The 13,571-nt window shown below is 44.2% G+C and overlaps 1 protein-coding gene across 1 annotated transcript in view; it reads left to right on the top strand.

Annotated features, from left to right (window-relative positions):
* The window catches only part of KLHL14 (kelch like family member 14), a 62,672-nt gene that overhangs the window by 34,463 nt on the left and 14,638 nt on the right, over window positions 1–13,571 (top strand). The window contains exon 3 of the mRNA XM_075495697.1: window positions 13,132–13,221. Within this exon, the coding sequence (XP_075351812.1) occupies window positions 13,132–13,221 (90 nt within the window). The remainder of the gene's footprint in view (window positions 1–13,131; window positions 13,222–13,571) is intronic.

The raw sequence follows: 13,571 nt of genomic DNA, 5'->3' as shown, positions 1-13,571 counted from the left end.
ATGAAGGTTGAGTTGAGTTTTCACCTGCGGGGTATGTGACAGGACATACTGTTGAGCAGCACAAATCTGTCCGCCCATGCTTGTCTCCCAGTTCACAGCTAAGGTGTAATCCTGCCTAATAAAGTGCTGCATTGCCACTTGGGTGTACCCCTGTGCGTGGCTCTTTCAAGACGGCTTTTGAGACACTAGCAGGGATATAGGGCTGTGCAGCACCAGCTGTGACAGGCTGCAAAATGCAGGTTATCCCATGGCTGGGGTAAAGAGGAGAGCTGAGGGTGTGCTTACCCTGGTCAGTACTGCTGCCACGTGTTAGGAGCATCCCCAGCAGCTGCCCTCAGGGAGTCTTCCTCTGCTGAGCGGGAGGAGGACTTTCCCTTCCCATGCCAGACAAGCAAAAGAAAAGACTGACTTCAAAATGATGCTGGCTTTTTGCTCTCCTTCTCTTGACCATGAAGAAGAAGAAGAGGAGTCTGCAGGAGCTTGCAAGGCTGGGCCGGGGTGCTGTATAGGGGATCTAGGATATCTATTTTTGTGGAAGGCTGGAAGAAGCTGGATGTTGGGAAGGAGCACTTGGTTGTATTTTATATACAGGTTTAATAATAAGTAGCATTACTGGGATGGATGATACCTTGAGAGGGATGGTTCTTCTTGTAAGCAGTTGGGAAAGAGTGAGAGAAGGTGTAATTCAGCAGCGGTGCATTCGCAGGTAAAGAGCAGCCCCTTCCCACATTCCTGATGGAATAGGCACGCTTCAGCTTTGTGTGCCTTCCCAAAAGATTCGTTATTTAGGGAGACAAGAAGAGGGCTGTAATATGGCCACCTTTATGCAGTCCAGTTTGGGATTAACCATGAGTAAAGCACTGTGTTTCCATTGGAAAGGAGTGATGCTTTTAGAAAGGATTCTTTTTTTTCCCGTAATTCTGTCGGTTATTTTTTTGTATCGCAGTTTCCTCACGTCCTCTTTCCCCTTCCTTACCCCTGTAATGAGGAAGCACGCTCTTTGTCAAAAGCAAGCATGTTGTTTTACCCAGCTTCCAGATCATTATTAAGAGAGAGAGGGAGAGAGATTTGGCGGCGTATTGGTGGGGAAGGGAACTGTGCCTGCTATATTTCACTGGGACTGGCGCGTGGAGTAGAAAAGCAGATGTGTGTGGACTGCCAGAGAAATCGCTGACTGATCCTCGCGCAGTCTGGGTTCGGGGAGCTGAGACAAGACGAGGCAAAGCAGGTATGACTGATAACCGTGCCAGAGCCTGAGCACCCGCCGTGCCCGTTGCAGGCAGCGGGAGCCGGGGCGGCTCAGCATCCGCCAGGATTGATGCGCTGAGCGTTCGCTGGGGTTTGTGTACTCCGTTGGATTTCTTCCCTTTCACGCCGAACATGAGGAACAAGCAGAAGTGAACTGCTTGGGAGGAAGCTGGCTATGTCTTTTTTTGTGCTGCGTTTCACCTCTTTGTTTTTTGGTTGGCTGCAAAACCTGAAGCCAAAAGATGATTGAAATGCCTCTCCCGGGGGAGGGGGGAGCCGAGCACACCGCACCCCATCTAGTGGCTTAGCCTCAAACTGCCGGCGAGAAGAAATGCGGCAGGAGAGCAGGAGGAGGAGGAGGAGGAGGAAGAGGAGGACAAGGGCTCCTGCAACTCCTGCCACGGGCTCGGTAGACTTTGGACTCCACAGCACCTACGCGGGTGATCTGGAGATGCTGGAAGAGCTGCAGGATAAGGAAGGCGTTAGCTGCCTGTCAGACCTAGGGTGGATCACACACGGGGGACTTGCACCAAGCTGGAAAAGAGCGTTAGACAGACGGCGATACCAAGCCCTCCGGAGTTAGGAAATGTGAGAATTGAGCTGCTTCTGCAACCTTAATTTGGCCTCTGTTTGCATAAGCATTAAGATACGATCTCTAATGATATCACATACTACTCTTTGTCACATGTCAGTGCACAGAAGGGACTGTGCTGAATTTCTCCTCACGGTATTTTGTTTTCTCTGTTGTTCAGCAAGTAGATCCTGTCTGTCACACGCTACTAAAATCTTCTGAAGCCGGAATTTTTTGACAAGGTTTCCTTTATAGTGTTCACAACAACAGGGGCCAACTGCTTCATTGGCGCGTTACGGTATTTTTGCACCATCCTCTTTGTGAGCAGCATAGTCTGTCATTGTTCCCATTTTGTGGATGAGGAACAGAGGTGCAATGAGGTTAAAGTCAATGGTATCCTTTATTTTGGGGTGCCCATTTCAAGACCCCTCAGACCATGCTTTCCAGACTGCCTCTCCCACCTATTTCAGTTACAGCAGCGAGCACAGAGCGCTCCTGCGTATCAGACACAGGGATCAGAGCAGGCTCGCCGAAAACGAAGCACACATAATTAACGTTCTCAGAACAGGGGAAACAGGTAGCTGTGGAAAAAATTAGCTTAAGGGACTTGTCTTGCACCGCAGTAAAATCGTGTAGCAAAGACAGGGACAAGATCCCGTCCTCCAGCTCAGGGCACAGCTGCCTTAACTGGGAGAAATCCCATCTGCTCCTGCAGACTCCAGCCTCACCCTGCACACCTTCCAGAAGTGAAGCAACCTCTTGCAGTCAGAGTCAAATACCTGCTTTATTCACAGGGCAGCTTCATCCCCTGCATAGCCATATGGTAGGTGAAGCTGTTACTGTTGTTTCAAGTTCCTTTCCACCCAAACCCCATCCCATGGTCCTGTCTCCTCCTTCATGTCAGTGCTGGAACTCATTTGACTCCTGAGTGAGCCTGCTCAGGGCATTAAACCAAAATGAAAGTACACTCTCTTGTTTTCTGGGTTATCTTTCCACCAGATTATTGCTTTGAAAGGGCTGCCGCAAAGAAGGACCTGGATTGCCTGGGCCTGTGAGAGGAGCAGGGCCACAGCAACACTGGGTTAGACCCATTTAAATAGTTTGGTGTTGTGTGCTGAGGTTGTAGTTTCACAACCGCGATAAGCTGACGCTGCTGCTGGTACATCAGTCCTTCCCTTCTCATGGCCCCACACTCCTGCTAAGTCCAATTTGTGAGGCCAGGCAGGCCAGCTTAGTGGGGAATAGATCTGGGTTAAATTCAGTGCACCTTAAAAAATAATGTGGTTTCTCGCTTGTTTATTGCTTGGCTGCATGCATGCATCAGCCATCACAAGGAGTGATGGGACCTGGGTCAAGAAAGGGCAGAAATGTTTCTTGCAGTGGCAGCTTCTGCAGGTCTCTGGTGTTCATGGGACTGAACCTTCAGCAAGATGGGCAGTTGGGAAGTGTCACAGTTAGCTGTTTAAGGACCATGCCAACATAAATAAACAAAGAGGTGCCAGAAGAGATGTGCACTGCAGCCTCTCACAGCGGCAGGCCGTAACTTCTGAGTGCCCCGCATCTCCTCAGCATTTACATAGACTTGGAGGTGAAACTGCCTTTTCAAGGTATGCTGAGAAACAGTGTGTCATGTAGGCTGGCTTTGTAGATGTGCCATACACATCTCTGCCTTTTGAATTCAGGTGGTTGCTGGTGACAGTGGAGGCCATGTACCCCATTAACCAGGCGGTGTAAACAGCCCAAGTGTCCCCCAGATATGCTGACAGCGGAGGAGTATGAAGAGCGCAGGATTTGGGGCTCTGGATCAGTATATGCTGCTGTGTTCGCAGACTTTGCCATCTCCTCCTCCAGTCCCAGTCCCTTCTGCCACGTCCACTCCAACCTGACCCGACCCATCCCTGTCTGTCCATTTCAGTTTCATTCCCTTCTTGCATTCAGTCTACACCAGAACCTGGTCCAAGCCACAGTTACTAGCACAGGGAACAGTTTCGTTCATGCAGACTCTGTCTCTCAGTCCTCGCTTCCCTTCACCTAACTAACTGAAAATGATATTTTTATGAACAATACTGTTAGCAAAATTAACTTCTTCAACAAAAAATGCAAGCCAGTTGAGAATATTTAATTATGTATATTTTAAGTATTTGGGATTGATCACAACAACTTTAATTTACTCTACTGTACACAGTGAATCCTGCAATCTGGGCATGGCCAGTGATTTAAATTAACCTGACCTTTCATCCTGTTTGTCAGCAGTCCATGGCTGTGCCCTGGTGTGTGATTTGTGAATTATTTGTGATTCTGTGTGAACATGGCTCAGCCCATGAATTTTGGCACCCCTTGATTTAAATAGCAGCTACTTGTGCTATGATATTCAGCTTGGTATTTAATTTTAAGAAACATGGGTTCGCTTCTATTTCCTGACTGGATGCTTTCTAAATCCGCAAAGAGTTTTGAGAAAACAGACAAAACTTCTGGTATGAGTGCTCATATGGAGTGAATTTTTCTGATCACTATGATTAGGCATCACAACACATTTTTCATAGCAGTTTTTCTGAAAATATTAAACAGTACTGTTATTACAGAAAGCAAAATAAAATTAACATAAATTTAGTCCAAATCTATTAATGGATTTTTTTTCAGATACACATTCTTATTTCATCTTCTGTGTATAGATTTACAAAGTAAGTGATGTGTGCCAATTTTACATAAGTATGTGGTTTTGCTGCCCAGGTCAAGTTTCCTTCCCTGAATTTGAAAATTGTCTGTGGGTCTGCCATTTCCCTTCCTTGGGAGCCCATCTGTGGGGAGAGGTCTAGGAGAGCAACATTTCTGCCTGGTTTCTGTTGGAGAAAGCAGTGTTTGGTGTAACCTAATTTATATGGATTGATTCCTGTATGTCCTTCTGTATTTGTTTGCCCAGTGGTTAGCACATTTTAGAGTGGGCTCTTATTGCCCATCCTGAGCAGAAAGAATATTATAGATTATATTTAATACTTTAATGACCATTTTGGTGGTGACGAGAACTTTAAGCTCTGCTGGGGCATCTCCAAGTGCCTGTTTTTCTCAGGGTACTGGTAGGGATGCACAGAATTGAGGGAAAATCGGGGCTGCGGTCATTGCTCAGACAGCAACATTCCCGCCTATGGGTATGTGTCAGGGCACAGCAAGGCTGGTAGCTCCATGAGGACAGACCTCAACATGGGTCCAAAGTTCATCCAGGAGACAAAGCCAAAGATGGGACTGGAGACATGCTGCAACTTACCTACATGGGGTCCACCAGGCCAGGTCTGGGTACCCAGGCCTGAACTTGAAATGGGGCTCCTGTGCCCAGGGGCAAGCGGGGTTGGGGGAGACCCCAGGCTGGGGAGGGCCATTAAGTCCTGTTGATGCCCTGAGTGGCCTGTCCGTTAAAGATGAACTCGGGCTTCTTGCGGTCCCTGGCAGGGACTCCTGAGCTTTCTTTAGGCAGCCTAGGTATGTTAACGTAATACTACATGGACATTTCTACTTCTGCATGCTGTGCTTGGGCATGCTGGAAGTTAGGCATGTTGGAGTTTCAGACTTTTCTTCAGATACTTTCAGATACCCAGATGTCTTCTGGGAAAGTAAGCATTTTTTAAGCTTTTTTCTTAGTGGTAAGCATTGGACAGGTCCTTCCACCCTCCTCTGCTTTATGTCTGGTGCTTTAAGTATGTGCTGGACTCTCTTGTAAACGAAACCTTTTGTTTGTGAATACTGAAGTATTTAAAAGGAAAAGTCGAAAAATCCATAGCAGTGCAATTCTGAAGGTTTCAATTTATCTATTATGAGAGAACTTAGGTGTATCGAAGCTGCTGTTTTAATACAGTGAAATATGGGCACATCCCTCCTCCATAGAGTTTCTCCATGAAGAAAATCACATTTTTCTTCTCTTGGAATGACTTCAAGACTCAGTGGAAAGAAAAAAACCTTTTGGTTGCTCTAAAATAATACGTTAGTCAAGAGTGGAGAGCAGCATAGGAAGTACTGAGACCGAGAGAGAAAATAGTGAAAGAGTATACTTTTGCAGTAGTGGGGGCCAAGTAAGACCTTGCTGCATGTGATGAATTCTTTTAAAGACATGGGTCCCTGAGCAGCACCAACAGGATCCAGCTGGGAAAACATGAGGAGTGGTTGTGGTTGTCCTGAGCTTGGAAGGTTACCTTCAGAGGCAACCAGGAGAATGTGTGCATCTCAAGGTCAGGTAGAAATTGAGCCACGAACAGATGCAACTGGTTGTTAACACACCACTGCTGGTCAGGGTCTTCCGTCCTGTGGTACTGTTAGAAGAGGGAATGGATGTCCTTGAGCTGACGTCTTGGAGGATCTGAAAGCAACCAGTGGGACAAAATAGTATTTCTTTCTGGAGCTTTCTGGCAACTCCCGTGGTTTTCTCCCATCAGGGACTATTCATTATTTCAGGAGATTTTGTTGTGCGAAATGTCACACATGAACGTTTCATCATGAGACTGTTATGATGTGACGAGATGTCATTCCCCAGTAATATATGTTGGGCTCTACTTTAGAGACCATAAATCCAGGTCTGAGTAGGTACACAGTATATTCTACAGGGGAGCAGCCATCACTGAGGTAACATTGCATAACTCACGGTGGTAGACAACAAGTGTTTCCTGATAAACGGTCTGGGAACCGGTGGGGCATCTGGGTGGACGGGGCAGCCTTCAGCAGGTTGGCGGGTAAGTAGGGGATAACAAAACAAGAAGAATTGTCGCTTTGAACCTTCCCACATCCCCCTGCTCTGCGTCACGCCAAGAAGTTTGGTGTATTCACGTACATGTGCTTCTCAGATGCTGTATTGGCTGTTCGCTGCACAGTCATTTCCATGGGGGAGGCAGCAAGGGGGTGCAGCAGAGTGTGCGTAGGTTAGCTGTACACTGCACGGGGAGGATTGTGCCAGGATATTGGTATAGGAACATCAGTTTTTAAGGTGGAAATGCAGTGTTTTCCTACTTTATCCAGACACTGTTGAGCCGAGTAGGCAGCTTTATTTTATTGTTCAGATGAAATCCAAATGTGTGCTTGCAGCTTTGAAAATATATGGGTAAAATTTGTTCTTGCAAACAGACAAATATATGTGTTGCTGCAGACCCAGTAAAACTTTCTGCCATGGGGTGAGTTTCACCCACGGAATTAGACAGGTCTGTACTCAGAACTTGCATCCAAGTAACTTGAAAACAGTTTGTTTCAGGGGGGAGCTGAGCATGCCAGCTATTCCTGATGTTGCATTTCCCTGATCTGGTGCTTCAGCATGAATTTAAGTGTCTTATTTTAGATGCTCACGAATGAAAAATTTGGCCCATTAAAACAATTAAACTGAGAACCCCACTGAACAGGCCTGGCTGGTGTTATTCCAGAGAATGTATCAGAATGATAACTCCTGACATTTGAATGAAAAATGTGATACTTTCATTAATAAGAAATATCTTCATAATGTGAAATACCTTAATTAATGTGAAATACCAGTCACTATGTTGTGAATGATTCCAAGGACTTTCATCTGCTCAGGTAGCTTTTTCTTTGTGCTTATGTTATCCTGAACTGAGGTTAGGTTTGGGGTGGCATTTTGCCTTTGCTTACTTGCAGCCTCAGGTGAAGTAGGGGCTGTGTCCTAGATGAACTCTGCTGGCTTGTGTCCATCTTACCTGTGATGGCTTGAATGGAGTTGCCACAAAACTGGCACGAGGATGAAGAGGTTGTAAAGTTTCTGGCTGAGCTGATGGAGTTCTCTGTGGTGCAGCTGGACCACAGCTATACCAGTTATTTGTTCTCAAAGGTGACTTTGAGGGACAGTGCTTCATCCTGATCATTTTAGGATTTTCTGCTTGTGGTGACTGCTGTTGGATTGTCCCAGGCTTCCCGCACTGAGTTGAGCTCAGATTCAAGATTGGCATTGGTGTGTCACTAGAAAAAATACTTCCCACGTATTTGCTTGAATTTGAGGTGACAGGGTGCAGTTGGCCATAGGAATGTTCACAGAGGTACTTGCCATCTACTGTTGATTATTCTCCTTTTTTAACTTTGTTTCATTATCTTTTGAGCAGAAAATACCTGTAGGTGAAAACCCGATGCCTTTAAAGTCAATGGCAAAGGTCCCACCATGTTCACCGAGGCTAGAATTTCATACTTAATGTGGTCAGTCTTTCCCCACAGTTACTAAATAACAAACTATTGAAGTGAACAATTCACAGAGGAATCCTAGCGTTTATTTATATAACCTCCTTGGTGAGAAATAACAAGTCACATTCAGTAATAAATGCATAATCTTTATGCAAATGATGTATGAGCCAAAGAAAGGTGAACAGTATCTGATATTCTGTTCTCAAGAAATAATTGGACCAGCTGTGGTCTGGCCAGCATTTTGGGGACAGGGTTGGGAATGAAATGAATATTATGTCTCTGCCATGAGCAAATCACAGTCTGCTACAGCAGGTGCCTTCTGTACTGGAAAGAGGCATCTTCTCACGTTACTCTGCCTCTGGAGAGCTGTGGGTATAACCAGTTTTCAAGTAGCAGTAGTTGAATATTATGTAGCCAACAAGTTAGGCTGTTAATATTGTGGAAGGTCATTATTGACTCCATATGTCCTCTGGTAATGACATCCTGGTTCTGGAAATACACTATTCTCTTGCGTCATCTGCACAGGTCATTAGAGATGATAAGCATGACTTCGTGGTGTGTACTGAGTCTTGAAGGGGCTATGCTCAAGGTGTGCAGTAGCTGAGGAAGAGATTTCTTGGCTTTCCTCACGGTACCTCCTGTATCCCAAGCAGCTGAACGGTTCAGGGCAGTGAAAAATCTATGGATTTTTTTTTTTTAAACTTTCCGTAGAAGAATCAGGTGCAGTTTCTGAAAGGAGTTTTTAGCAGAGCAGGGGAATGGCTATGGGCTGTATCACAGCTTTCAGATCTCCTGGGACCAGAGCCCATCCCTCCTTCTGTCTTGAGAAATGCCATTCCTTTTCCCCCTTCTTCCCTGCTAGTTAGTGTTGAAGTGATGATAGACAGGGTAAGGTGAGTTGTAAGGAGAAGAAGGAACTGATGACCCCTTGATTAATGCATGGAGAACAACCAGATGCTGTTTCCTAAATGTGCAATTGTTGGCAGAAACTAAGCAAAACTGGGTAAGACAAACAGCACACGTTGTTTGTTAGGTGAGTGAGGCGTGTCACTGTCACCCCCATAAAAAAGTTGGAGGTACCTTTGGAGCATCATTGCATCTGGCTGACCTGATAGGCATTATGGTTGAGAGTGTTTGGCTATAAGCTGTAGACTCTGTTTTTAAAAGTAGAACCCAGAATCCCAGTATCCAGGACCCAGGACCCAGTATCCAGTGCCTTTTATTAACTAAGGTTTGGCATATGTGAGGAGTTTTTGCCTGGGACAGCTATCCTGATGTGCAGAGTGCTGCTGTGTCTTCCACCTGCGTCTGCGTCTGCAGAATGTCCATGAGTGTCACCTCCTGCACACTGTCACTGATGTTTGTGTAGTGAAGTATTTCTTAGCAAACACCACTGCAATCTTGGAATCCACTGCCTTCCAGATCATTCTCAAGAATAAATCACCCATTTGGTTTCGACCTAGAAAGCTCTGCATGTTACATATCTGTACGTGAGAAATTGCCTCCCACCTTACCGAGGGTCTGCTACCAATCATATGTAAATTGTATGGGAAGGGGGCTGGTGGGGCTGTTGTAGGGCTGCTTGGACTCATTTGTGCTCTTGGTCCAGGAAAGCACAAGTTTGTTAACCATGGGCCTCCCGAGCTTTGGGAAGTGTGTGTGAGGGGCAGGGGCTTAGAGGAGGGCTTCTGCCTGCTCCGACTAATCTTTTTATATCTGTCCATCTCGCATAACTCTCTGGCACCTATCACCTTGGTAGCTAAGCATGCTTCTCAGATGACCATGGCTTTTTTCCATCTTCTCCTCTTTTTAATAGTCTTTTCTCCTTCCTTTTAAATCCGTCTTTAATAAAGTTGAGCATTCTTGCACAGGGTTTTCTAAACATGTGTTATTAAATTTTAAATCTGTTTTGAAAGTGCCTCTATCCTACTCCCTCCTAGTAAAGTGACCTTTTTAAATGGAGGGAAGTGGGTTTAGATGACAGTCATGATAAATGCGGTCATGTTCACTCAATAAAATAAGGCCCAGTGCATTTGAGGATAAATCAGTGAAATGTACAGCCCCACCTGTCTGTCTCCATCATTCATTTCCACTGTCACTTTCACAGTGGCTGATGGATCACAGTTGCTGTAAAATTAGACAGCCTTTAATCTCATTTCATCCTGATTAGCTTCTCCTTACCCTTTCCCTCTAACTCACTGACTGACACGCTAAAAACTCACACCGGGCTGTGTTTGAGCGTGGCGTACAAACTTCTCTTCAAATACCCTTTTTGCGGGGCAGGCAGGTGTTCCACTGAGTTGAAATCGAAAAACGAGAAGATGGGATTTTCACATTATTAAAGCAAAACAGCAGTCCAAGGCTCGTATAAAATTAATGAAAGCAGCAGCCTGGCCAGGCTGTGAGATGGGCCAAATTCTTCCTGTTACACCCTGGCAAGCCCAGTAAGTTTGAGAAGATTGTTCCTACTAGAGGCTGAATTTAGCATGCTCTCTGCAGTGTAATTTTGACTGTATCTGTGAAAAGTTACATCCTATATGGGTGTGTGTTCATAAGGAATTATGGTTTACAGCACAAGTTTTCTGGTGCTTTCAAGGGGCATTTTATAGTGGTAAAAAAATTTGTTCATTCCCATAGTTTTGATTTCTGTGTATAACTCATGATTCTGAGGGACTCTGAAAATGGTCAGGGTTAAAAGACTGCGATGTTGGCAATTTCACAATTCCAGTGCCAAATCTCCCTCCCTCTTAGATGGCCACAGTGTTGCTCCATCCTCCCCATTTTGTCCAGCCCCATGGGCAGATTCATGAGACCAAGAACAGAGTTTTCCCCAAAGTTCTGTGAGAAACAAAGGTCATAGTAAAGGTCTGCAGTGTTTTATTGCAGTCACCTTTCCTTCTGAAGCCCAGATACTACCCTCCTTTCTAAGGCAAGCTTTGCTTTAGCTTTCCCATGAGTTACGGATCGTAGTTCGGGTCATTTGAGCCCAATCCCGTATCAGTGGGAATGTTGCCATCAGGTTAAGTAGGAGCCAGGATTAAGCCCTTAGTTTTCAAGGTTTAATTATCATCATAAGTGTGGGAGTCTTATTGCATAGTTTATATGCATGGGAACAGCAGAAAAGCTTAAAATATAATTTCTTCCTCTACTGGCCCTGTTTGTGTCAATATGGAGGATAAATAAACAAAAGTGTTTGTAAAAATGAAAACACAACATGTGAAAAATATGCATGTGTGCTGCCTGCAGACGGTTCTTCTGATAATTGCTCGATCTCTTGAGATTGACCAAAGGAAGAGCCTGGCTGAGAGTACAACCACTGGCTTGGACCTAATTTGAAACCATAATAGAGCATTGGATGAGCTACAAATTGAAGCCCCTGCGGACTGATCCTGGGGAGTCTCTTGTTGAGAGAAGGGGACCCAGAAAGCATCTAAGGAAGACAGCAAATTTCCCATGGGAGACCCAAATTCATTCTGTAGTACAAGCATCCACAAAATCAAGGAAAACACTGGGGTTTTGAGACAGATAATTTTAAAATGGGAAAATGCCTGAGATTAAAGAATGAGTTAAATACGATATGGGGGCTAAGAAGATAACAAAAATCTTTTCATTCTTTCATCCCATTGTAGGAATCTATAGGTAGTATAAAATCTTATGCAGTGCCTAGTATAGGATTATTCACCAGTTATATAAAGTGTACTAGTAACAAATAACCTTAATTAATGAACTTTCACTGTACCTGGCTACCCAATTTAAGAACTGCTTCACTTACATGACTTGTAAGAGCACAGACTATGAAAATGATATTCGACCTTTACTAGAAACTAAAAATGTACCTTACTTATTCATCATTGCCTTGGCAAAAACTTCAGTAAGAAGCTTAAATGAGCCCACTTGATCTTTAAGAAAATGTGTCCTAAATAACAAAGCTGTGCATATTTCTTCTTGTTATTATTTGCATATGCTATACTGCACAACTGCATTCTGAGAAAAATAAAAGATAATAAAACAAATTAAATGAGAGATATATCACCCAAAATAATCCAAGTGTGAGATAGGCTGCCTTTTTTTTTTTTTTTTGGCATTGGCAAAAGAGCACAAAGTAAGAGCTGGCCCTGAGTCATATTGATTTCCCACTGCACTGGTTTCCTAAGTGCTCTGTTGATCCGTGTCAAGCAATAAGTTCCCTGCCTGTACATGCACATCACCTCCCCATTTGTCCTCACCTAGATTTAAGGTGCCCATATGATGAGCTGAACAAGGACATCATTTTTCCTACTGGTGTCACTGGGCCAAAACTACTCTATGTGGTACGATAACTAATGCTGTGTAAGTTTACATTTACCATATAATATCACAATAGAGCTGTATGGCACACCGCAATAATATGTGCATATTATGTATATGTAAGTCCTTATTTTTGTGTCTTAGCATTTGCAGTGGAAAATGTGAATTTAAAAAAAATAGATTATTGCAACTGTAGTTGGTCCATAGTAATCGTGGCACCTCCAAAAAAAGGGATATTGCAAACCTAATGCCACAGTTTTGATCTCTGTTAACAAAGGGCTTCCTGATTAGATGAATAGAAAATGTGTGATTGTGCTGCTAATGACATTGTACAGGAAATTAAGCGTATACATTTGGAAAAGGCATTAAATCAGCAGGACCTTAATTTAAAAACTTAAAACTGTATGGAAATGCAGCTTGTTCATTGCTGTGTAATAGAAAGCTACTGAACACACTGACTCTTCTTGTGGAAACATTACCAGCAGAACAAAGCTGGGCTGAGGTTTTTTTAATGTTTCCTAGCATACTAGGATTCCTAGCATCTGCTTATTTTCAGGGAAATATCAGGCAACTTCACCCCTTTTTACAGGTTGGTTTTTAGAGTAGCATATACAGCAGTTGGGCAGGTGGGGGGGCACGGAGGGACCAGAATTCCAGCTTTTTTCCTCAATTATTTGCAAGATTGAATAATGTAAGATTACTAATAAGTGGCTTTGTCTGCTGCTCGTTCAGTGGACATACATGCTTGGGGTGATGCATTCCCCTATTATTTCATACAGATGTAATCCCAGTGTTGTATTTTGTACCTTTGGAAATATTTGGTGGAATCAGTGCCCTGAGCTGACAAAGAATTCTTGCTTTACTTGCAGTTATGCCGTATAACAGTGCCCATCACTGTGTCGTAGAAGTGGAAAACTTCTTGTTCGTGCTGGGAGGAGAAGACCAATGGAACCCTAATGGTATGTACAGAATATTAAAAGGCACAGGCAGCATCTGCCTTCCTCTGTCTGTCTGATGTCAGGTCAGCTGATGTAGTCATTAGCAAGGCATTTTGAGGACCCTCAGCCTAATTGTTGAACCTAGTAAAGGCTACTTTTAGATACTGATGTAATAAATACCTGGTACTTTAGCATTAGCATCTCCGTCATTCATCAGCTCCCGCATCCCTTGAGAAATGCCACAGGCAGCAGAACAGACTCTTTCAAGTGCATGCACCAAGCAGCAGCTGTTAAGAATTTTAACCTTCATTTCCAGTCTCCTTCCAGTCATAATATAATAATGCAATTGCAGTAGATGAATGCTTACTTTC

Source organism: Mycteria americana, chromosome 2 (genome assembly GCF_035582795.1).
Source record: "Mycteria americana isolate JAX WOST 10 ecotype Jacksonville Zoo and Gardens chromosome 2, USCA_MyAme_1.0, whole genome shotgun sequence".
NCBI lineage: Eukaryota > Metazoa > Chordata > Aves > Ciconiiformes > Ciconiidae > Mycteria > Mycteria americana.
Note: the sequence above shows the minus strand (reverse complement) of the source record. Positions and strands in the feature narration are given on the sequence as shown.